General features: G+C 40.2%; 4 protein-coding genes across 17 annotated transcripts in view; all 4 read right to left on the bottom strand.

Moving 5' to 3' along the window:
* Window positions 1-119: 119 nt before the first annotated feature.
* On the bottom strand, window positions 120-6,144 carry LOC101155921 (ADP-ribosylation factor-like protein 8B). Its single transcript, XM_004069055.4, has 7 exons — window positions 5,938-6,144; window positions 4,318-4,398; window positions 4,153-4,226; window positions 3,980-4,073; window positions 3,699-3,766; window positions 3,464-3,534; window positions 120-1,369 (listed from the first exon to the last, which is right to left on the bottom strand). The coding sequence occupies exons 1-7, from the start codon at window positions 6,058-6,060 to the stop codon at window positions 1,320-1,322; spliced, it is 561 nt and encodes a 186-aa protein (XP_004069103.1). The 5' UTR covers window positions 6,061-6,144; the 3' UTR covers window positions 120-1,319.
* A 1,289-nt stretch (window positions 6,145-7,433) lies between these two features.
* On the bottom strand, window positions 7,434-15,916 carry naaa (N-acylethanolamine acid amidase). Its single transcript, XM_004069054.4, has 11 exons — window positions 15,702-15,916; window positions 11,877-12,041; window positions 11,666-11,789; window positions 10,150-10,240; window positions 9,994-10,079; window positions 9,746-9,918; window positions 9,613-9,675; window positions 9,469-9,535; window positions 9,359-9,387; window positions 8,023-8,092; window positions 7,434-7,934 (listed from the first exon to the last, which is right to left on the bottom strand). Exons 1-11 carry the CDS (start codon window positions 15,875-15,877, stop codon window positions 7,869-7,871), a joined length of 1,110 nt encoding a protein of 369 aa, XP_004069102.1. The 5' UTR covers window positions 15,878-15,916; the 3' UTR covers window positions 7,434-7,868.
* A 4,434-nt stretch (window positions 15,917-20,350) lies between these two features.
* Window positions 20,351-22,073, bottom strand: dec1a (bHLH protein DEC1a). The gene is made up of 5 exons (NM_001104731.1): window positions 21,983-22,073; window positions 21,826-21,889; window positions 21,629-21,736; window positions 21,267-21,390; window positions 20,351-21,189 (listed from the first exon to the last, which is right to left on the bottom strand). Exons 1-5 carry the CDS (start codon window positions 22,057-22,059, stop codon window positions 20,360-20,362), a joined length of 1,203 nt encoding a protein of 400 aa, NP_001098201.1. The 5' UTR covers window positions 22,060-22,073; the 3' UTR covers window positions 20,351-20,359.
* Window positions 22,074-23,734: 1,661 nt separating this feature from the next.
* The window catches only part of LOC101155104 (inositol 1,4,5-trisphosphate receptor type 1), a 109,262-nt gene continuing 108,102 nt past the window's right edge, over window positions 23,735-24,894 (bottom strand). For 11 of the 14 annotated variants that reach the window (XM_020703413.2, XM_020703419.2, XM_020703417.2 and 8 more), the window contains one exon: window positions 24,653-24,763. In XM_020703413.2, coding sequence (XP_020559072.1) covers window positions 24,677-24,763 — 87 coding nt within the window. In that variant the 3' untranslated portion in view covers window positions 24,653-24,676. Of the gene's footprint in view, window positions 24,764-24,894 lie in introns of all 14 variants that reach the window. The other 3 variants (XM_020703412.2, XM_020703425.2, XM_020703424.2) reach the window with 1 other exon arrangement.

Genomic DNA, 24,894 nt, shown 5'->3' with positions numbered 1-24,894 from the left:
GTCTTGCCTACATAAACCAATGGGGTCACTTATGTCTTATTTCTCTGGTCCTCTGCTACCATCTAGTGGTGGAATTTTGAAACTCCTTTTAAGTGGGGGGAAGAAAAGCGAACATGAAATCGTTAAAAATAAAAACATTTATTAGCAGTCACAGGGAGAAAATGCATGACATCTACAACAGTATGTCTGAATAAAAATGCTAACAACTTTATTTACAAATCTGCAATAGAACGTGGATAAGCACATGCACGTACAAATGATCACAGCAAACAGCTTTCTGCAGAACAACCCGCTGGGACGGCCCTCGCTGCTGCTGTGGTCCAAGCAATCAACGTGAAGGATTAAAATGATCAAAGAACAAGAAGCAAAAGGGGCGGGGTCAGAAACGCAGCAGCCGTTTTGGGCTGGACTTACCCTCTGCAGACGCAGAACCACCAACTCTGGACATTCATTGGCTGACTGCTTTGAATTATTGATTAACGGTCCAAAAGCTGCTTCCTGGACAGGGTTGAGGCAGAACCGGATCAAACGGTGACCCCTGCTGCCCGTGGGCTCTGTCAGCATAGCCAGCGATGCTTCTCGGTCAAATTAAGTGAGACCTACACTGTAACCTCCACCCAAGCAAAGTCTGATCCATAATTCAAAACTGCACACCAATTTACCCAGAAACCAAGTGTAACTTCTCTCACACACTAATTCACTCCTCATCTGTGCAGAGCTGCCACTTCTCAGACATTAGAATGAGCTTATATCATTTCAAAACATGAGATTGTCTAGAGGGGGTCTGAACCCAGGGCTGAGGGATGACAGCAGTTTGAAGATGGAGCGACAACTCTCTGATTGGGACGCTTTGGTAGTCGAAGGCACTTAAAATTTTGCTCAGGATCTTTTTGCCTTAGACACAACCGCCCCATGAACCTTTTTAGAGTAAACCGAGGCCAGTTTTGCTCGATTTAAAGCAGATGCCTCCGCCTGCCGGCATGGAATCTAAGGCATCAGCAGAAGCAGCCATCATCTCTTGGAAAAGAATGGCTTGAAAGTACAATCACGTGTTTATCTGTGTCCTGGTTACAAAAAAGTGATGCAGACGCGCGGCGCGGCCTCAACCGATAATGATAAGGCGGGACAAAGCAGGACTCCAGACGACAGGGGCGACACATGAGTGGTTGTGTGCTAATGAGAGGTGTGGGTGGAGACAGAAGCTGGAATATTTCACACAGGCAGTGGAAGGGGCGGCTGTCGAGGACCCGGGACCAGGAAGGGGCAGACGTCTGAGCTGCAGGGAGGAGGAAGAGGAGGACGAACCAAGCCTTCAACTTTCAGCTTCTCCGTGACTTTGAATGGTGGATGAGCCACTGCAGCGTGATATCTGGAGGGAGCAGGAAAAGCTGATTTAACGAGCTCTGAGGTGGCCGACTCAACCATCAGAGCGGCTTCATCACACGGGGAAAGGAAATACTGGAACACACACAGCCAATGTAAACCCAAACATTTGCTGTAAAGGAAACATTTAAGGCGTTTGGTAAACATACAGGCTGGACAGGTAGAGAAAAGAAAGCTACATTCACACTTTTTGTGCTTTTTGGTGTTTTTAAAGTGTTCTTCTGGCATTTTTCTGATGATGGTGGACGTATGTTTAGATTATAAATGCATTTCTGAGTACTTCTTTATTCAAATCATTCGGAATCGGGAGCAGAAGAAAAAAAACACTGCTTTAACCCTTGTGCTATCCTATGACCCCACCCTTACTTTGACGTGTTCTCCATACCATGACAAAGGTGGAAAGATTTCATGTAATCCATGGACACCAGTGAAGATCACAAATCATTGAAGAAAAAAGGTTCAGAGCACTGTCTAGTGGGTCTAGATGACCCAACTCCCAATGTTAAAGTGCCTAGGATAGCACACGGGTTACAAAGAGCTTATATGCGATGTAGCAAAATATGCTGGGCGGGCCACAAGCTGATTGCTCCGCAACAGGGAGGGGAAGAGGGGCGGGGTTGCTCTGTGACAACCCTCCCTGCCAGAAATTATGGTCTAGAAAATGACCATTTTTGATTTGGGCTAAAAAACGGCATAATGGTGACGCCAAATTCCAAAGGGAAATGTCTGAAGGCCCTTCTGGTAGAGTCTGAACTCTGAACAAGCCTCAAAGGTTTGCTGACAACATTCGGTTTTCAGATCTGTTCGCAAACAATTACAATTTAGTGTCACTGGTCAACAAACGCAAAGTTGAATTATTAAAAAATGTGCAAAAACAAAAAAAAAAAGGTAGCGGGGCTTCAATCCTCCCTCTGAATTTTCCTCCAGTAATCTGCCAAAACTTCTTCCTCTGAAAGAAGACCTTTTTGATGGTTGATATCCGAGTACTTTCTCATGAAGCTGAGGAGTCTGCACCAGAGAACACGTCTTCAGAGATCTCTGGTTAAAGCTCAAGCGAACTTCAGTGCTTTGTTTTAACAGCGTTCCCTCCATAATCACCAGAGTTTTGTTCTAAATAAACCTGAGATTGGAGATGTTTTAAGGTTGTCAAAATCCTCACTGCATACTTTAAACTCAGTTCTCAGACAGATATGAACATTTTTACATTTCCGTCTTGTTTAAACTCTCAGAAGTTCAAACCTTCATGGGAAAATAAATCCATTATTATTATAGAATGAAAATGATCTTCTCACTATCAAAGATTTCTGTAGATCTGGCAAACGGAAGGCATTCTGAACAGGATAGACTGCAGAGAGAAGATTGACTGACAAGGTCTGCAGCCAATCAGGAGGAAAAAAAAAACATGCAAAGCTGCACTGAAAAACAAAAAGCCCCAGAAGGGAAATCGCGATATAGCGAGGGATCACTATGCTTGCGAGATTAGCAACAACGAGTGCCATTACGGCGGCAGAAGCGACCCAATGTCTGTAAGAATCCTGGTCCCTGAAACGGGCAGAACAGATCCCTGTGAGTCTGGAATCGGAACGAGCCTTTTTCATTTGTCTCCATCAGAAAAGCTATGAATGACATCACTTCACTGAGGCTAAAAATAGAACGGTTGTCAAATTTCAGGCCTCGAGGCCCAGTGTCCCGTGTCAGGTGGTCGGCTGCAGAGGAGGCGGGGTTTCTGAAAAAGCCCCTGATTTAGAGGATGTGAGATGTGAATATCTGACCATCACTTATACTTTTAACTTCAGATCTGACTAAATAACCTCAGGGATCTGCAGTTGATGGTGTATTGACTTCACTTAGCACATCTTCTCAATTATGAGTCCTAATGTTTTGACATACAAAAGCATGAATTCGATTCAAATAAATGTTCATGCCGTAAATTGTCAGTTCACTGAAATGTTCCGTTTTTTCAAATACATTTTTAATTAAAATAAATGTAATTACAGCAAATGTTGTGCTGTTTTTCAAAGTATGTATGTATATTTTTTCCCATCCAAATCCATTGATGAGAATACAGTCAGATATTTACCTATGTTGTCTTTCTCTTTGCAGGAAACAGAGTAGCAGCAGATCTCTCTGTCCTGAATAGCAGAAAGGTTCCTGCAAAGGGTTAAAGTGAAGGACGTCAGCATCCACGCGCCACTACATCAGTCTCCAATCAGCTAGCATTAACCGATTAAATCAATCTTCAGATAAAAGTGCACCCGCCATATTTTACTCAATGTGACATCTATCATTAAGGAGGGACAACGAGATTTCCTCACATTTTTTCAATGAGCTGCTTCTCATCGAGTGCGTTGGGCAAGTCTCGTTTGTTTCCGAGGACTAGAACCTGAAAGACAGAGGAAGCCCGGATCAATAAGCATTCTTTAAAGGACTGATCTCTGTCTAAACGCTCAGACAAAACTCACAGACTGTGACACACCTAGCAGTCATTTATTCTGGTTTTAGCCTGACTCGTGGCAGCTGAAGAGACTTTGTAATGAGATCATCAAACACAAACGACGTGCTGTGAGACTTTTCAACACTTCAAACGGCGACTTACAGGAATTCCTTGTAGTTGTGGTTTCTCTAAAAGGTTGTGCAGCTCGTTTCTGGAAGCTTCTATTTTTTCCCGGTCGGCTGCGTCCACCATGTATCTGCACGCAGGAGGCACATAAAATGAGATCCCGCCCTTTCAATGCAGCCCAGAAGCCCAAAAAATGACGACAAACCTACACGATTGCATTGACCCCTCTGCAGTAGCGCTCCCACATGCTCCTGAAGCGGGGCTGTCCTCCTATGTCCCATATCTGCAGAAGGGGAGGGGGACAAAGCACAGCATGAAGTCCAGATGAGCTCATTTCCTGCACTGCTTCGGTCCCGTTCTGCAGACGACCCCACCTTTATCGTCACGTTGCCTTTGGTGACCTTCCTCATGTTGAAGCCGACTGTGGGGATCATGTCTTCGCTGAACTGTCCCGACTGCACGGAACACAAAAAGTTAAAAATTACATCCAGGAAATTCATCTGTCCAACTGGATTACAAAGAGGATTTAAACAGGAGATGATACCTTCAGGGAACCATTATGAATCTGCAACAATTCAATCTGTTGTACTTTCCTCTTATGTCATACTTTACTTTACCAAAGTAAACACTGACAGATTTTTGAGTGCAGTGCACAACATAAAATCAATTCATACCTAAAGTACACCAGATTACAATGCAGATTTTCTATTTTTGTACAAATTCCAGGACTTAAAGTGTCCCTTCTGATTCAAAAAGTCACTCAATTAGCTCTGATTGAATTTTCTTTTAGTTATTTTCATACATTTCTGGCTGAGATGCATCACAAAATCTGACATAAACTTTATTATTATTAAAACTGCTGACATCACGCCACTTCAAACTACATTTGCTGCATTGAGACAATCCTATGTGGCACAGGATGTCTTTTATTTTGAAAGGAAGTCATGGAAACCTTTGTCAAAAGTTATAAAACACATCATACTAGGGAAAAAAAGGCTATTTTCTTTTGTTGTTTGAAACCCCCCAAAAAACAATAGTTATTTTATATTCATCATAATAATGGAAACAATAACAAAAATACAAATCTGTGTCTTGTTTTTGTAAAATTCTGAAATAAGATGTTGTGGCTCTTTTGGTGTTGAAGCTTGTAGACCCCTAGCCTAGTCATGTAAACATCTTTACAATTTTTGGACATAATTTCAAAATGGAACCAAAACTATCAAAGCAAGGAAAATGACCAATTCAGCCTTTGCTGTAATTTAAACCGCTGTAGATTACACTGGATTACACAGAAAATGATTGCCGATAATCCAATTTCTTTCAATAATAAAGGTGATAAATTGTAGACATTATTATGTGACCCTACTACTGGAATGTTTTTGACAATTGTGGCTTTATTGTTGTTATTATAAGTTTGACTGATAATTATCCAACCATCTGACCAAAACAACAACAGCAGGACAACCTAACCTTTCTCCCACATCCATCCAAGACTGACAGGCGACACTTAAACTGGAGCAAAAGGCCACACAACACCACCACCCTTCCTTTGAACGTGTTGCGTCATTGAAATGATGTTTTCAAATTGTGCTGTTCGGGTAACTGGAAGCCCTCATCTCCGGATCACCCTGAACGCAGCGTGACGCAGCCTGAGAAGGGGAACGGCAGGCCCGTGTTGTCGAAACACGGTTCACGTTGCCTCACCGGCAGCAGCTCTCACCATCCAAACCCTTTCACATGACCAGTTTCACAAAAACTGCACAGTCAACACCAACAACCGCCCCTCCACCTAGCCCGACAGCTCTGTTGAGTTCCTCACCGGCGCTAAAAAACACCATTCTGCCCCAGTTTTACTCTAAAACCACTCCGTTTGTGAAACCCTCAACTTAGTTTCAGCAGAACCCCAAAAAACAAAACGTCTGGACTAAAACTAAAGACATTATCTACAACTTCTCCAGGTCATAGTCGGGGCCCGCGCTAACGTTGCTACTTACTGCAATCACGTTAACAAAGGTAGTTTTCCCGGAGTACTGGAGTCCCACTAATGTGAGCTCCATCTCCTCCTTCCAAAACAGCGCCCTGAACCAGTCAAGCAGTCTGTTGATGAGGGCCAGCATCTTGGATGGCACAGTAGGTTGCAGTCTCTGCGGCTGACTACAGCACAGTTGGCTAGCAGAATACAGGAAGTAGCCAGTGCTTGGTCATGTCATGTGATCGTGAAGAGACACGATGTCACGCGCGCGAGCCCCAGACAGTACTCCGCCTTACAAAGATAAACAAATGTCATTTAAACTTTTAGGTTGGAATATTACTAAAAAACTACTGTTTATATTTTAATTAAATGTGCATTTTAAAATGTCAGTCTATTTTATTAGCAGAGTTATCTGGAGGAGCATGGTGGTTTTTTTTTTTTTTTACATGTTCTTGTGGCATTTTTTCCTCATTGGAATCGTTGTGAATCAGGAGCAGATGGAAAAAATGACAATTTAAAAAAAATTGTAATGTGATGTCACAAATATGATGGCACAAGCTCCATTCTGATGGATCCACTTGCAGACAGACACCGGTCTTTGTTTTCCTGGTCGGAGCTGGCATCTGGCTCCAAACTGTATGGCTGGATTATAGCTGCAATATTGCTCGCCATTTTTGGTGCCCCGTAAGTTCATGTAGTTTTCATTTAAAACATACATGTAAAGAAGACTTGTTCAATAAAAAGGAATAGATTTACTCTTAAACTTTGATCTTTTGTAGTTGATTAAATGTAAAGTAAGATCTCAATCAGGTAAAGTATTATACTTATCTTTTCCTCTTCAGTGAAATCTTGCAGAACAAGTTGGAGGATGTGTGGTGCAAGAATGTTATCAATGTTGAGTGGCTGAAATCCCTTTTGATGGGTTTTGTGATCAAAATATTTTGTAAAATTTCTTTCAGAGGTAAAAAAATAATAATAATCTACGTTTATGTGCTCAAAAAAACTAATCAGATTCAGCAACAACAGCTCTTTCACAGTGAATGATTTTTCAAGCTACTTTAAAGTCCAGGTCCTGATGATACAGCCCCACACCATGAAAGTTCCACTGCCATGTTTGACTGTTGCCATGAAATGTTAGATTGAATACAGATGTAATGGGATCAAAACCTTCCAAAAAGCTGCTCCACAGAATATTTGTCCAAAAATTTGAGCTTATCCAGATGTTTTTGCTAAATTATAAAAAAAATATGTAAGTTTCTTCATTCTTGAAGTCTCCCATAGCTTAATTTTTGTCCCAAATTTTTTTTCTCCTGTATCTCTTTCCATGCCGTTCTGTTTCTTCTGATGACCTTTTGGACATCTCCTTGTTTTATTTTCTTTGTCATTTGGTTTTAATGGCGGCATAACGTATTAATAACGTATTGCCTTTGGTGTGTTTTTGGTCAGACAGCGTCTACTGAAGTGATTTCTTGATTCAACAGGTCCGATGGTTGTTAAAAATGTGCAGGAAACTTTAAAAAAAGTGATAAATCTGTTTATTTCTTAATTACCTTTATGCATAGGGCTAAGCAGATTAAGACATTTTTCCCTTCAAACAGCCTTTTATTGAGTGTTTCAGTATTTCATTAGAGTTGGTCACACCTGCATCATGTTATAAATACACTTTACAGAACTGCAAGCTGTCATTTTAGTATTTTTATCTAAAGACATGTGGTCTTTATTTATGATTTCTTTGTAACTAAAAAAGCAGAAGAAACATCTAGACAGCAGTATATAATGTATTTTAACACTATTTATGCCTTTAATCAACTTTCTGTCAATTCCAGATTTTGAGTTTTTAAAAAGTGCAAACATATTATTAAAAAAAAAATCACTATTAAAATCTCAGTAAAAAGCCAGATTTATCTTGATAACCATAAATGCTGCAATTTCACATGACTGAATTGATAAAAATCAGTGAAAAGTCTGTGCACCCTGCACTGTTAAGAGACTGTCGGTGTTGTTGGTGTAACGACACCCCTGGAAAGAGAAGGAAAAAAAAACATTTATTTATTTGTAGAGAAAAAGTCTGTCATCATGGTTCAAAGTCATATATATTTTTTTTTACCTTTGGCCAGACAACTGTCATGTACTTTTCTGCAGACTTCGCGCTCATTACAGTCGAGTAAATGGTCCCTCTGGTGGTGGGAGGAGGAATAGCATAAAACACAAAATAATAAATGCAAAACATTGCTAAAATGTTAAATATAAGAGCAAATTTGTGGAAATCTGTTCTCTTAACTCATATTTGGATCCTATGACTAATTGGGCATGTCAGAATACTAATATTTCACATGCAATACGCTTTTTAAAATTCAGAGTTATTAACAGATTAAACTAACATTTAGATTTCTCCAGTAAAGACTAAAATCCTTGTTATTTTAGGCGCACTCATGAATCCGTTTTTTCTTAGAACGTTTAAAAACAACTAATTAAAAGCTTAAAACTAAAAAACAACAGATCTAAGAAAAAACTACAGAGTACCAAACGTATGTAAAGTATACATAGATTTTAGGAATATAAATGGTTCTAAGGGATTTTAACTTGCATGTTGACAGTCCTTCAGAAATGTATGTCTGGGATTTTGTGAACATCTGAACAGCTATAGATTTTAATTAACATGTGAACGTCCCCACCCTCAACAGAGGTCACACTGTGGATCTTATTGGGCCTCGGGGACCTCTGTTGTGGATGAGGGCACATTCAAGTACGGTTTGTTTTTTTAAGTTCATGATTGCATAATTGAGAGGCTTCCTGAAAGAACCATAGAAGGCGCTGTCTACACCCCGAAGTGGCTGCAAACTTGATCTCACATTTGAAAACCAGCAACAAACTCTTTCACATTCATCTATGGACTTATCGATTCAGCATTTCAATAATAAACTCGCAGCAATTGCGGTTGACAAAGTTTCCCCATTGAAATTACAAACTGTTAAAGGGAAATTCGACTTTTTCATAAAAATGTATGTTTTAAACTGCCTGCAGAGGGCAGTATTCACAAAACAGAGATTGTTTTTGTTTGCCTCTTTTATTCCATTTTCTTAGTACAAAATTCGGACGCCAAAAGAGTTTTACCATTTTTGCAGCTATTATGTAAGTATTTTAAAAGCTTCCAGCACCTCATAGAAAAGATTTCAGAAAATTTTGCATTTTTGGTTTTAAAACAAAGTGGCAATAACAGTATTGTTATTCTGCCTTGGACATTTGAATGCAGACCTTCTGAAAAGTTTTGAGAACATGACTAAAAATAATTAAACTGCTTTTATGATCGTTTCTTTTTAGGATTCTGCTGTTGGGAAAATATTCCTTTCTCCAGGTTAGTTTTTCCTGGATGTGAGTAAACTGTGAAGCGCGTCAGCCTGTCAGAGCTTCATTGACAGGTAAGCAGATTCCATCTTTCTTACCTGTTACACACTGGAGACAGCGTTAAAACCTGCAGAAAAGACTTGGTTTAAAAACCAGTCTATGGGTTCCTGAACATTTCTCTGACTTAGTTGAACTTGTTCATACTTGCCTGATAAAGAGAGTATGAGTTGATGCGTTTTTGGCCTATAGATTTTAGTGCATCGTTTGCTACTTGCCTGAGAAACAAACACAACAGCAGCATTACAACATCCATCCCAGCATGGAAGAATCACCGTCACGCGAGCTGACTCACCGGCGATGATCAGAAGGTGGTGGGGGGAGCCAGTGGTCAAAGTTGGTCTCAACTCTGAACCATCTGAGGAAAGTGGAGAAATGTTAAAGAGAACTCACACACATGCACACGCACGCCAGCTGCCGCTGCTTACCCGTCATACATGGGATCCAGCGGCCAGATGTCCACGGGGCCTTTACGATCTCTGGTGATTATGACCCCTTCCCCTGGTCGAACCCCTCCCACGATGTAGTACACCCCTGTGATGAGGGGGGTTTTTGATAGACGAATGACCGCGTCCTGGAAATCTTCTGCTTCCTCCAGGGTCTGTGAAAAACACACACGCTGACTTTCACTTCCTCCTCGGTTCGGGTCAACTTCTCCTTTGTGTCGCCTCCTCACCTCCCGCACCAACCAGCTGACGGGTGACGCGTGGACCAAGAGAGCAGACGCCACGTTCTTCCACCAGTTCCACCAGTGCTCCGTTCCTGATGAGTTTGAGAAACAAGCGTGAAGACGAGAAGAAAAGAGCAGTTCTGCGAAGCTCAGGGGTTCTACCTCTCTGGTCTCCGGAGATGGTGATTTTCTTAGGACTTTGTCCGGTCCACAAGCCCACATATCCGGCAAATGTAGTTCCCTGGTAAGCCATCTGCAAGGTGATGCGTATAATTATGAGTTATTAAGCTCATTTATCCAAGTTCCAGGGTATTTTGGTTTATTGTCCTTTTTCCTCTATGATCCAGACCCTACAGAACAGGCCAGATTATTGTCGCCCTTACCAACTCAGGTTCTGTTGGAAGAAGAAGGTCATTCCTCTCCTTTGTGGCCTCATACACAATCAGTACCACAAAAATATACTTGATGTTATTTCTTTACCTGGATGTAGTTATTTAAACTTTGGCTTGTAAATTAAAAATGTGAACCTTTTAGGTTGTGCTTCTTTAGCCCCATTCAGAGTGAGAGATCGTGGGATTTCAGCAAACTTAAAGGCTTTGGAGATGGTCGTGTACAGGGTTCCCTCACTATCACGGTTTAACTTCCACAGTTTTTCTGTTTTGAGAAATTCTTTTGTTCAATTCTGAATTTTTTTTGACAGCACAAAATGTTCTGCATCTTGATTGGCTGTCGACCTTGTCAATCAATCTTCTGTGTGCCGTGTCTCCTGTACAGAATTCGTGCAGGTTGCCAGATTCACACAAAACTTTATCCCAAGCAGGTCTTTGTTTCCACTCTATAAAACTGGACTTCGGAACTTTGAGACTTTAAAGAAGAGAAAAACGTGTAAAATTGTTCGTGTGAGTGAAGTGTGTAATCCCACTTCACGGATTTAGAACATAACTCGCAAAATAAACAAAAGATCTCCGTATATTGGTTTAACACCAACTAGTTTACAATGAATTGTCTCAAGAAAAAACCCCACTTATCACTGAATTGGAAGCAAACCTGGAAGAACCACTTATTGCAGTTTATCCGTCCGTCCGTCCGTCTATCTCGATATCTATCCATCTAGATATCTATATTTATAACAGTCTGGTTTCAAAACACTTTACATGTTATCAAACCCTAAATTTTGCACAATGTCAAGCATGTTTTTTTAAGCGTTTAACACCAGAACTTTAGCTCTAGTGTTGGCATTCTTTCGACTACCGTAACTCTTCAACCGTTTACGCATTTAACAAAACGTCATCAAATTCTGAATCGGAGAAAAACCGTCTTGAACGGATATGCAGCATTTTTCAGCAGTGAAGTGCTTATGCAATCACCGTAAATCAGATGATTCAGCTGAAATGCGGCTCTGTGCCGTTATGCATATCGGTGCACACCGACATGAAAACCACTTTCCCCTGAACACACTAGGAGTTACGGTAGGTTAAAGAGCGTGTGTTCTGTAGGTGTCGCCTGCGACAGCTCCAGTCTTAAAGGGTTAATTAGTGGGCGGACCAAAAAAAACTCTTACATTCTTTGCCCCGCCCATTTGCCCTTTTTTAGACATTGCTGAGTTGGGCGTAGTAACCTTCAGAGTTGATGGCAGAGTTTATGCGTTCAGTGTATACATCTTTACAACTTTTTGTACCTTCCCATTCTTCATGAAAATCACATTCAGAGTCATATTCCTCAGAACAGGATGTGGGTAGTCCAGATTCCGGCCGTGGTAAATGTTTCCAGATTTGTCTTGGGTTATGATGCTGGTGCAAAAGCTGCAATACAAAAGAAGGGTGACTGCTAAAGCTGACGACGGACGTCTGCAGGAAGCTACTTTTGAATACAATGAAAGCGTCACATACGCTGAAACTTCATAGGCAAAGTTGAGGATGACGATGTCGGTAAGGTTGCCTCCAAAGTGCGATGCCAGTCCTCGGATCTCCCCGGCATAAGGAGGAGGAATGTACTTTTCCAAGGAATTCACAATAGGCACAATCAAATGATGCACCCATTTGGGAACTGTAGAACTAGAAAAAACGACAAGAAAAGAAGAGGACGCGTGAGTTAGCATTTTGTTGTGGTCTCCTGTTTTTTGAGATTTTTTTGGGGGGGGTCGGGCTGTTTTTAGATGTGTTTAGTTTTTTTGTTTGCTTGGATTTTCTTCGTCTTAAAGTTGAGTCAAAGCATTCCTCCACCACTATGCTTGAGAGCTGGTTGTGCTGGTGTGTTTATGGTCAGGCATCCTCAGGTGGCGAATATCTTTACAAGATTACTTTAAAGCCTTTTCCTTAAGTTAAACCTCTCAAAGAAGAAGCAACTTTCTGCTGTCAGCAAAATGGTTTTAATACATTTTTTCATTAATGACTGGATATTTTAAATTAAACCTTTGTATACTTTTTGAAACCACACTTTACTTTAGTAGAGTGTAGTTTATTTTTCTAATGCTTTACTTGGGAATCTATAGGAAATTGCTCCCTTTTGAAACCAGCCTCCAGTGGTCATTTGAGGAACTGCAATGATTGCAGTGAATTGTCACTTCAGACTTTGCTTTCAAATGAACAGATGTGGGGTTTTGGTTGGGCCAATTTATTTGAAAGCAGTCACTGTTAAATGAAAATACACAACCGCCCCCCAAAGCCTTTAAGTCGGACCAATGAAGCCAAATGGACGAGTGGTGAGCCATTTCAAAATAAAAGATTTTAAACGTCATGACACTACTTCAAGACAGCATTACCTGAATAAATGAGAACCTTCACCAACGCAGGTTTTTGTTTAGTTTTCTTACTTGTTTTCTTGGTTAATTGGTATTTATGTATATGTCACTCTTCAGATTCTGTCTGGTCTGTTCTGTTTTGGGTGTGTTTCATTTTTGTCAATCGTTCGCTTCTTTATGAACCTTTACTCAGATTGCTGGTTCTGTCCTCTACAAACCACTTCCCCTGAAAGCAGTAAAAGCCAAACTACAACAATTGGTTTGTGTCAACAGGGTTCGCCTCCTTCTTCCAGTGACATTTTGGGGCAGAGGGTGAGTGTGTATCCATATGTTAAGCTCAGCGATCAGCGTAAAGATCACTGACTGACTCTTGTTCCAAGTCGGACTGAGTAATCATTTCTCTCAGTCCAGGTCTCATATACAGTCAACGGTAAAGACCACCTTGACTCCTAACTGCTCTCCTCTTGTGCTGCAGCTTAACAGACTGCTTCCTGTTTCAGAGCCTGCACATTGGAGAGTTTGGTCTCCAAGAGTCCACTTTGCTCTTTGTTTTGACTGTTTCTGCCAGTGTTTCCACATAAATCCTTCTGGATCACCTTCTACGTTCTCTTGTCTCTTTGTTTGCATTTGGGCTCCTAACCGGTCTGTGACATCACCAAGGCCTTCAAACTGTTGAAAGACAGAACAAGAACTAATTTTGGAAGAAGAAAGGATAAACTAAGACATGTTTAGGCTTTTTACACCAACTTGACTGTTGGGGTCTGCAACCTGAGCCTCCAGAGCCACATGTGGCTCCTTTATCCGTCTATTGTGGCTTTAAGGAAAAATGTGGACGATTTCAATAAAACAATTGGCTGTTTAAGTTTAAGTTGTAAAAGTTTTCCTATTATTAGAATTATTAGAATATTCTTCTGCTGCAAAACAGTGTCTAGCTGAGAGGCAGTTCAGAGGCACAGTCCTTACATGTTCAGACGAAAAAAATTGGATTTTACTCTAATTTTAGTTTATATTTAATAGTAAAAGGAGAAAATGGGTGAAGGAGCACCAAAGTCCTATTGTTGTAAAATGTCACATTTGATATGTTGGCTTTGTTGAATTTTTAATTACAGTAAATCTGCTGGAACAGGAGGATTTTCTTTCACACAGTTTGTATTTTATTTTGAAAGGAACATGTACCGCTTTCAAAAGTAAAAGAAGTTACAATTATTATCAATACAAAAAATATAACCATGTTTCAATTCAATTATTGTAAATGTTTATAAGCTAAATTTTGCAAATGAATGGCTTAATGGCCACAAAAACATGAAGTGTATGTTTCTAAACAATAAAATGGGCCTTGTAGCTCTTGCTACAACTAGACCGATTGTTTTTTTCAAGGCTAAAAGGTTGCAGACCCCTGGAGAAGAAAGTTGGGAGTTGATAAAGAGTTCTGTGAAAAAGGTGCTCAACCAATTTCAACGAAAATCCCAAGTTCAGCAGAACAACTGTACTTTGATAGGTTTAAAGTCCGCCTCCACTAAAACGGCAACATGCACCAGTTCGACTGACGTTTCCTTTTCACATGTATGTTACATTTATCATACTTACCGTACGTTCAAAACCTCAAATCTATGTGAGCAAATGTTACATGTTTCACAAAAGCCACAATAACGACACTTTCATGCAGTGGCAGAGAGTAACATATACTGAGTTTAAACTTTTGCACAGCTGAAATAAAAATGTCACCGTCTTCTTTCCTCCTTTTCTTTTCCGTCCGGTCCAACAAAAAATATATACAAATGTAATTAATATGAATAAAGTTTATCTGAAATTACAAAAGGGGTTTATTTAAATATACATCTGGTGTATCATAAGATTCATAACCCCTGTTGTAAAAGTAAAATATGTCCAACACAAAAGGCTTTCATCTTTTCATCTGCTTGCTTAGCTGTTGGACAGGAAAAGTTAAAAAAATATATATTTCACCATCTGTGACTCAGTTTCTGGCATTTCAAAATAAGAGTTTCTGGTCTGTCACTTGTGCATTTTTTTAAACACTGCAAGAAAAGCAAAGAGTTACGGAAAGCCTCAGTTATAAATTGTCTTTTTGAAAAAAAAATTTTTTTTAAATGATTGTTGCTAAGAGCAGAAAGTTTCTTCTTTGAAAGGTTCAAGTTTTGAAAGAGGCATCAGAATAATTTTACAAAAACTGTCTTCACATGTGACCAAAGTGGAGATTCCTGAGGCCCTGCGTCAGGCTGGCGACCCGTCCCGGACTGGATGGATGGAGATGCCTGATCATAAACACACCAAACTTCCTTTAAGCGCTCAAGCACGGCGGTGGAGGGTTGATAATTTGGACCTTTCTGAAACCAGGTTAAAGTGTCTACTTTTGTAACTTTTATCATAAAAATAAAGAAGTGTGAAGTTTGAGGATTAGAATGACAACAAAAGTGAGGTTTTATCTTTATTTTTGAAAGGTTCACTAAAAATGTAAAAGCATATAAGAGTGAGATACATATTTATATATGCAATCACAACCGTTTTTGTGGAGCTCTATAACATCATCTATTACATTTTATTTCTATAGTTTTCGCATTAAGGAATGTTGTTGGGCGGACTGTGATTGCACTGTACATTTATCTACTTCTGCATTTTAACTCATTAAATGTTCTGGAACAAGGAAGCCTATAAAAAGCTTACATTTTTATTTGGTTAATTAAAGTTCCTGTTTAAATATTTTTTGATGCTAATTTACATTTAATAAATAAATCTATTTATTCAAATGTACTTAGTTAAATCTGCATTCAGAACACAATCTGGAAGGTAATTATAATACTGAATGACCAGAAAAACAATTAAGGTTAAAGCTAATATTACATATACTAAAAGTGCTGGGTGTTTGCAGGATAAACAGTTCCTTTTTTATATTTTAAAAGTTCGTTTTATTTGTTGTAATAGTTTTTAACGGATTAGGAATGAAAACTAAACTTACTCGATTATTGCTGCTGCCGCTTTGTTCAGGTAAGCTACGTCAAAAACTTTGAGCAGCGGTTTCCATCGCTCCTCTGGCTCCTCATCCAGGCTGATGCTCACCGTTGGAGGGGCAACCTGAGCCCGGCATGGGGGGCCCAGCAGCGGGAGCAGCAGCAGCACGACGGTCCACTCCATCGCAACCAATCCAGTTCCTGCTGACCGCCGGACAGCTGCTGGGAAAAGCGAGGTCTAAACTTCCCGTGAAGATTTTCACAATAAAACAAAACCAACACCCCCAACACTTTTTGAGGCTCGCCTGTTTTTGAAGGCTGTCACTTTCAGTGGTAGTATTATATTGTATTTTGCATTTATTTAAAATATATGGAAATTTAAAAACTTAAAAAATACAGGATTCTCGTATCAAAGTGTTCAATCGAGTTAACAAAGGAGCCGTGCTTTTATTTTGAATGTTGTCACAGCGGAAGTTATTGAAGGGAACAAGGAGGAGAAAATGAAACAAAAATGATCACCAGAGATAACGTTTAGAAGTTAAAACAAATTAAAGTTCACAAAAACAATTTTTTTAAAGAGAAAAAAAAATAATGAAACAAAATCCGAATGATCCGCCAGTGTTTTAGCACAGTCGATGTATTTGAGTGAATTCAATTTACCAGGAAGTTCGTTGAGAGGGATTTTCCCTGGCTTTTCCTTTATTATTAAAAACAAACTTCTCAAAATCCAATAAACAAACAACCACAACAAAAAAACGTTTTTATCTATTTAATTTAAAGAAAACGAAGAAATAATTGTTTAATTATAGGGCAATAAAGTTTGTGGTGTAAACCTTTATTCTGATTACAATTTTGGAATTCACTCTATTAACAAATATATGAATTTGAGGCTTACAGAGAAAAAAAGGATCAGGAAACATGCTTTTGCTCTAGTTTTCAGATTATAGCCAAATCTGAACACAAAAGCACGCACAAACACACACCACTGCCTCATTCCTCAGGGATTTATCCTCTTATAAAGGATCAGAATCACTGCTTACTGATAAAGATAACCTTTCATGAACATTTCTGACAGGTTTTTTTTGTAAGAATTCCTAAAAAAAAAAAAAAGCTAAATATTCCCAAATATTGTCATGCCTATTCAGAGGTCAAACAAATAGCGCCACAGTTGTGTTAGATCCACAGAGGGGTCACTGTGCAGAGGCATCTCAGTCGCTGTCCTTTCTGTAAAACAAACGTTCTGTCTTCCTGCTTCAACAAGGTCAACCCATCATTTCTGACCTTGGTGAAATGCTCTTTGTCTTGTGACTGCCCTCTAGTCATAATTTTTGAACATTGGGGTCACTGTTTTCTGCAATCATGGTTAAAAATGTCACTTTAGGGAACACCGCATCTTTCCACGCTCAATGAGTCCATTTCATTCATTTCCCACTCGTTTTCATCTTAGGAAGAATCTTTTTTGTTCCAGTGAAATTGGAGCAAAACGACAGCCTCCATCCAGATGGCAGTGTGTCCTTGAGTTAGGTAATACATTTATCACTGTGTCTGCATGTGTTTTGACTAGGAAAAAGTTGAGCACCTTTTAGAAATCAGTTATGCTTTTTTAGCTTCATAAATCTATTTGCTTTTTGCATAAATGTGTGCAAAACAATAACTTAAAGAGTGAAAGCTAACAACCATGTCATTGCCTAAATGCACTTTGTTGCAGCTACTTTTTTTATTTATCCACTAAATCCAATAACAAAGTGATATCAAACTGTTTTGAATATATTTTGAAAACAGTTTCTTCCCCATTATTTTTTCTTTGATGGTATCTGATCAAAAAATATTTTTCCTGTACTACCTATGTTTAAAAAGTGTTTATAGTTGTGTTAGTATGTTTTTTTTATTTTAATTTTTTAAAGAAAAGACACTGTGATCTGCAAAAAAAGAAGCTAAAACATCAAAAAGAAAAAACATTAACACATGAATACTGTATGGATGGTTCAGTTTGTGATTTTATGAAATTTACAACCCATTTTAATACTTTAAAAAAGTCATTTAATTTATTTTTTGATGTGTTCTGTTGTGTGATGGAGAACCCGCCCTCCTCCTTGGACAGAAAATTTTAAATATTTATTTATGATATATGATTTAAAAAAAATGATCCAAGTCCAAACTGACTGAATGAATGTTTTGCATATAAACACAAGTATATCTGGTGCTCCTGAAACAAAGACATAAAAAATACTTTTAGGAAAACTTCTGGCAGGAGGTGAGCTCTTTTTTAGCTTTATACATTTGATTTGAATTGTCTAATGTATAATTCAAATTCCAAGCCATGAGCCTTGGTGACCTATGTCTAAACTGTGACCAAGGATTCTAGCAGTTTCAGTTCTTTGTGATTTTGTTTCCCTCCTGACATATTTCTGCCAGCAGGGGGCAGAAAACGCCAATAAATATTCTCAAAACTCTTGAGCTCTTTTCTCCATGACTGCAATTTAGATTAATGCTAAACAGATCATTTCTTTGTTTAATTCCAGCACATATTTTAGAACTAGATGCACAAATTTAGTGCAGTTAAAGTCCTATGGAGGGCAAAGGATCATACTGAGATAATTTGATTTAAATTTTTCTCTGTAAGAAAAGATGGAACCAAGTAAACATTAAAAAAAGTTTTGCCAAACTAGGTTCAATCTTCATTGATTCCCCATTCATGGTATCTCCATTGCAGCCACAGTAAAGAAAAAACAACAAGAAGAAAAACAAAGTAGTTTCTCCTACTTCTAATAAGTAAAAAAATACATAGAAGTATTTTTTGCTTACTCAGTTCTAGAAAAACTATAACAATAAATGGTAGATGTACCAGGAAACAAGGAAGCATTCTTACCTTTTTTTCTATTTTTATACCTAGCAGAAGGTTTTTTGTCTTAATTAGTTGATTTTTACTTCTAAATTAGACTCGAGTGATTGACATTGTCTCAATAAGATGACAGCTCTTTCATTTAAACTGTTAAAGACAAAATGAGTTTGTTTTGACATAAAAGCACATGTGAATGGAGTCCTGTAGAGAGCTGGTGTTCACATTTCTGTAGCAGCTGCTGTGGAGTCCTCCTCAAAGACAATAACTTGAGGTTTCTCTGATCTCCAGCCTAAACAACTAAATACTGTTGTGAGTCTAAAACATCAAGCTGGACTTGCACGTGTCTCTGGGAGCTGGGTGGCGTGCAGCACCTCCGTTACCTTTTCTTTTTTTTTTGTGGTACCATGCCGACCTCAGGGTTACCCAGGAAACGGCTGTCAAATGGGCACAATGGAGCCGTGTCAACAAATATAGAATAATTTCAAATTCTCACTTTGCTCAACTCTGACCTCAAATGACATTTCCACCGGCATGTTTAGTCTTATTCTATTATACAAAGAAGATATGTACTTTTGTCAAACTACACCAATAAACAAAGCATAAAGGTTTCTACAAATACACAAGAAATGGGGAATTAAATGGCAAAAAAAAAAAAAAATCAAACTGAGTTCTTATGAAAACCTTTCGTATTTTCAAATGTTTAACTTGTGTCCTGTAATCTAAGACGTGCTATTGATTCCAAGGGGCTGAAGCTTTATGGGTTATGTAAGCGTTACGTCATGGTGGTGTTGTGAGGAGTTGTCAGGTTGGCTGCAGTGACACATTTAAGCCAACAGGCACTCAAACACTGACGGAAAAAGAGACCTTTATTAATATATCAATAATACTTTATGTACAAAATATTAACAAACGGTTACATTAAAAAAAAATCCAGAGTACCTCATTGGATACAAACTTTTTTTCCTTTGAACTTTACATTCATGCTTTTTACCAAAAACACTTGAGTTCATCCCAGTTGCTGTGTTTAAAAAAAACAAAAAAAAAAAAGGCCATAGCATGAGCTGGGATCAGGCCTCGCCTTGGCCGAGAAGTTTGTGAGCAAAAATGCAAATGTACACACTTTTCTGTCTGCATACAGCAAACCGCCACCTCAACTTTCCTCTGACTGCTACGCAAAACACACTCAGAAGGTCAGGTATCCAAAATAGAGGCGTTCCAAGCGGCACGGGGACCTCAGCCGAGCTGCACAAAGGATCACCAATTCAGATTTTAGGGGCACGTTCGTTACGCCTCAGCATGACAACATCCTGAGCCGGCCGCACAACTCCTGTGTCAGCACAACTCCCAACCACACGTGTTGTTTTGGTAACACTCTAGTCTAAGCAGTGTTTTGTTGTACTTACAGGAACGACAAAACACACTTGCATTGCTCCACACAGCAGCATTTACAGGGGAGTTTCTCTTTTTAATTAATCTTTACATTCATTAGACTGATGTGCAACAATGAAGGTCTACGTCGTTCTGCCACAAAAGGGGAGGGGTTACATTCTAAGACATTCATTGGGGAGTCTAGAGAACAAAAGACGACGTGAATAAAAAAAAAAAAAGAACTCAATCTCAACAGTCAAGCTAACCGTCTTCACAGCGTTTCAGTGCAACAGGTGGATGACAAGTCTCAACCATTAAAGTCCATCAAGGTTCCTGATCTGAAGGGAAGGGGGGCGGGGTGCGCTGATGTGCTACAGCTGCTTTGAAGGGCGACCAGCGGGCTCCTTTCCCCTCCGGCTGACATTCAAAGCGCAGGATGCTGCCGGAAAGGCCTGCTCAGTCTTTGGTTTGCAAGTTCAAAGGGGGGGCCGGCTTTAAAGCTTTGTGCAGAGCCTGGGAGTCCACTGAGGTCTGCAGGGAGGCCGGTGACCCCGCCCTCGAGGTCAACAAGGAGGAGGGCGGGGTCTCCAAAGCCGCCACGGAGCTGCTCATGCCTGGGTACATGACCGGCATGCCCCCGGGGTACCAGCATTTCTCCAGCATCGGCAAGTACGCCGCTGCCGCGGCCGCCGCCGGGGGGAGGACGTAGAAGGGGAGGCAGAACGGGGGCTGGTTGGGGGAGAAGCCCATGTAATTGCCAGGATGTCCTGCTGAGTGGACAGAGAGAACCTCGTCCTCTGAAGAGTCTGATCTTGACCTTTTGGCCCGAGGCTCGTCGTCCTCTTTTTTGATGCCGGCCTGGTGAGGCTCGGGGGTCCCGAGCCTCCTGTCCTTCTCGTGGCTCTCCAACCACTGACTTTTGTGCTTTTCGTGTTCCCCCCCATAGCCACTATCCGTGTCTGTGTCGCTGCCGCTCTGCTCCCCCGTCCCGTGATGGTAAGTCCTCTGAATGACCGGAACGCAGTTCTTGGCGGGGGTCTCGGACGGCCTGGCGTCCGGCGTGCCGGGCTTCTTCCCTTCCTCAGAGAGCTGGGGAAGGGGCTCGTCCGGCTGCGGGCCGTCCTGATGGTGCAGGACTTCGGTGGCGACCTTCTGGAGGTGGCTGATGACACGGGAAGGAGTCAGATCCGTGCTGCTCTCTTGGCTGGCGAGATAGTGGACGACCTCTTTGGCGCAGAGGTGAAAGCCGGAGCGAAACATCTCCGAGTCGTCTCCTGCATGATCGCCTGAGTGATTAGAGTTGACGTCAAACCACTGCCACCAAGACGATCCAAAAGCTGCTGGTGTGTCAAATTCAACTTACTGATCTGCAAGTCCTTCTGCAAAGCAACGATCTTCTGCTGCTGCTGCTCCAGGAGGGCGCTCAGGGTCTTCACGTGCTTGAGCGTGAGCTCCAGCACCACCGCTTTCTCCAAATGACCCAGCGTCTAAAACAGGAAGACCTTCGATAAGCATGTTGATCTTCCTTATGTAACGCATTCTGCAGCTGAACAGAGGGCACCGCGCCAACTCCCCCCACACCTCCGAGCAATTTCAGCCAAAAGAAATCCTCAAAAGCCACCAACAGGTTTTCCAGGACCAAAAAACGAACTCTTTTGCTTTAAATAATAATAATAATAATAATAAAAAATGGAAAGTTTGAAGGATGTAGAATAGAAAACTCACTGTAAGTTTAAGGTGCTCGGGCAACAAATCCTTCAGCTGCGCAATGCACTCGTTGATTCTGTCCCGTCTCTTCTTTTCGATCAGTCTGTGCGGCAGTTTGTAGGTCTCCTAAAAGCAAATTTAAAATAAAAATCAATAAGGATAACCATGTAAATAAATAAAAAACTTTTATTTTGAATTATGAATCCAAAGCTTACCTTGCACTCGTCCCTTCCTTTCATGCCTCTCCTGGGTTTGAACATATGAATAGGAAAGTCCACTCTTTAAATAGAAAGTAAAATATTTTAGACATGTATTTATAAGTTTAAAAAAGTTGACAGAATGGAGCAGAAAATGTCCCACTGACTGACTTACCCGTGCATGTCAGCTATATCCATAGATGGGTGTTTCGGCGCAAAAGGAGGCGGTTGCGCACTTGGAATTCTCTCCATTTCTGTTTACGAAGTAAAAACCGCCTTCAAGTCGTTCAAGTCCTACCGAGAGTCTCCGTGGAAAAGCTCCTCAGCTCTTGAGCCGTTCGCTGCTGTGACCTGTAGCTCGAGCTGTGAAGCGGGAGTGTCCGGGCTCTTCGGCTCACCCACGCCCGGCGGAGTGTGACGGAGGGAGGCGGGGCCGCAGGCTGCGTGTTAAAGCCTGTGACTGCAGGCACGTCTCCGCTCCGTCACATGAGCCTCACGTGTTGGACGGTGCTTTCAACTCCTCGCCCTCCACGCGAGCGCACACCCCTCCCCCCGCAGCTGTGTAGTACTCCCCCCTCCACACGGAAGAGTCTCGTGTACCACCACGCTCCTCCCGGGCGGGCGGGGCCGGGCCGACCGTGTTTACAAATAAAACAACAAAGTAAAGCGGCACTTTTAGAAGATTCTTTAATCTCAAAATGGGATAAATCGTCGCTCGCGCTTGAATCAAAATTATTAACGTAAAAAAATAATATAAAGCGGAAATTATTTTTTTAAAAGATGTGTATGTGTGTGTGTATATATATATTTATTTGCTTCGAGGAAATTCCAAAACATTTTCAGGAAAAGTACTTTTCTTCTTGCTTTAAAAAAATATTGACATAAAGTCAAGTCTGTTTACATGTCACGAGAGCCCCGCCGCTGTGCGGCACGTGCACCTGCGGCGGAGTGACACAGTCGGCAGGGCATGTAAAAAGTCACGGCTGTGTGCCTCCGCTGCGGGGCTGAAGGAGCGCCTGAGCCGTACCCAGCAGCTGCCGATTGAAGCCCGCCCGCCCCGTGCCCAGCAGCGGGCTGTCACGTGGAGCTCCTCATGGCGGGCACGCAGATCCCTGCCGCTGACGTCAGGCGCTGGAAGACTGTGTCGGTCCTAGCCGTCCACGTCCCGGCGCAGACGAACTATTTATGGCAACAGACCCAGAACAACACGAAGGCGCTTTCACTTCTCACTCGTGTTTCTCTGTTAATTCAAAAAAATAAATAATAAATCTGTTCCATCAAACTTATTTTTCTTTATCCCACGTGACTGAATTTAAACAATACTCTTAAATGAAGTGTGTTTAAAAAAACTTTACTGTTAAAAACTAGTATACTTGGTAGATTTATATATATTTTTTAAAAATCAACCAATAATGATGAAAAGTGCAGAAATATCATATTTTAAATTTACACATGATTTTCTGAGCTTATAGGTGAATAACGGTTGAGGATAATAATTAACACTTCTAAGTAATATAGCTGGGCAATTAGGAAACACATGTAATAAAGTTTCTGCTGGAACCTTCCATCTGATATACTATGCTTTTTTTAAACATGAAAACCATGTGACTCGTGAAAGTTGCTTAAAAAAACTTTTCAGGAAAGTCCACGTTTATGAGGGGTGCAAGGAAATTTATAGCTCAGTTATAGCCCGTCTGTTTGCTCTGCAGGGGTTGATGGTGTAGAAAAATGGGGGTTATTTTTTAATGCTAAAAACACACTTTCACTTTTTAAAAAACTGTTTAAATCCATCAAAATGTTTGCACTTTTCCATTTTTAGTCTCCTCCAACATCTTTAGAGGTGTGTCAGTGCACAAGTCTTTGTCAGGGTTCACATCCATTTCAAAATTATTATACACACATAAAAAAAGTAAAATCGACACAAACATAGATTCTAATAAATCGCTCTACTTTATTGTACAAATTGACTTAAAATTGTTTAATCTAAACATTTTCAAGTTACATAATTTTTCTTGTTCCTTATTTTTCTATACAAAAGAAAATATAAGCAACAAACCTTATGTACAAGTAAAGCACAAAATTTCTATCAATAGCAACAAAAAACCCCAGAAAAACCAAAATCCTAAACATTAAAAAAGTTTCATTGAGGCACAAATATACCAATAATGCAACATAAACAGAAATTACCTTAGTGCTTTGTTATCATTTAATTATATGAATCCTGAGCAGACTGTAATAGCATAAGACTGTTTTTTTTACATAGGAAAACTTATTTCTCTTTAAATAACGTAGCACTTAGACTTGAATGTTAAATATGCATTCGTGGAAGAAAACTAACTGCTTCTATTGCTTTCACTAAAAAAAAAAAAGACAAAAGAAAAATTGAATGAATGAAAAGAAATCACAGATTAATGCCATCTTAAAATATTATCTATCTGCTTTAATTATCTGGAGACAGAGAAGAAGATATTTTGAAAAGGACATGGTTGGTGGAACCTAAATCTACACACCAGAGAGGTTGCATATTTAAATTAGGATATTGCACAACATACAAAAATAACATAACAAATACTGCGCAAAATGTCAGGAATATATATATATATAAAACTTTAAATGAAAATTCAAATAAAAGAAACCAATTCTTCCTGTTCAGTAAGGCCATGTGTTGACTAATCCAAAAAGATGTGGCACGGACCCCTAAGCTGAACAGAACAAAGTGGGTGAGTGTTTCTGTCTGAGTGGAATAACACGTGTGTGGGGACACAGCTTCACATCACCTAATAACTACCTATGGTTACAGTGTTTCCCTACCGTTTAAAGTTACTTTCACACTCAGTAGGTGTAAGCTGTGTGCGCTTCGTCCAGGAACTTATGCAGGCTGCTGGGGGTTGATGTTCATGTGCGCAGGTTGTCCCAGCAGGCCAATCCGCTGCTTCTGCTTCCTCTGTTCTGTCATCTGAGCACAACACAGGTTGTATTAAAAAAAAAGAAAAAGTAGTTCAGCAAGCATGTACATATATTTCTACTCTGACCCTTTAAGCATTCAGCTCTCTAAAACTAACAAACTCTCAACACTGCTCAACTGAA

This window comes from Oryzias latipes, chromosome 5, assembly GCF_002234675.1.
Source record: "Oryzias latipes chromosome 5, ASM223467v1".
NCBI classification, from domain to species: domain Eukaryota; kingdom Metazoa; phylum Chordata; class Actinopteri; order Beloniformes; family Adrianichthyidae; genus Oryzias; species Oryzias latipes.
The sequence above is the reverse complement of the archived record's forward strand: the minus strand, read 5'-3'. Positions and strand labels throughout refer to the sequence as shown.

Bases quoted from the DNA above. Each gene is read 5' to 3' on its own strand.
- dec1a (NM_001104731.1), bottom strand. From the start codon at position 22,059: ATGGAGAGAATTCCAAGTGCGCAACCGCCTCCTTTTGCGCCGAAACAC. The intron at 21,391-21,628 runs GTGAGTTTTCTA...TTCCTGTTTTAG, and splicing joins CCGAGCACCTTAAACTTACA to ACGCTGGGTCATTTGGAGAA. The intron at 21,190-21,266 runs GTAAGTTGAATT...CTAATCACTCAG, and splicing joins GCAGAAGGACTTGCAGATCA to GCGATCATGCAGGAGACGAC.
- naaa (XM_004069054.4), bottom strand. From the start codon at position 15,877: ATGGAGTGGACCGTCGTGCTGCTGCTGCTCCCGCTGCTGGGCCCCCCA. The intron at 10,080-10,149 runs GTAGAACCCCTG...CAAACTCATCAG, and splicing joins CATCTCCGGAGACCAGAGAG to GAACGGAGCACTGGTGGAAC. The intron at 7,935-8,022 runs GTAAAAAAAAAT...TTCTCTTTCCAG, and splicing joins TGACAGTTGTCTGGCCAAAG to GGGTGTCGTTACACCAACAA.
- LOC101155921 (XM_004069055.4), bottom strand. From the start codon at position 6,060: ATGCTGGCCCTCATCAACAGACTGCTTGACTGGTTCAGGGCGCTGTTT. The intron at 4,399-5,937 runs GTAAGTAGCAAC...TGTTCCGTGCAG, and splicing joins CCTTTGTTAACGTGATTGCA to TCGGGACAGTTCAGCGAAGA. The intron at 4,227-4,317 runs GTGGGGTCGTCT...CCCCTTCTGCAG, and splicing joins AAGGCAACGTGACGATAAAG to ATATGGGACATAGGAGGACA.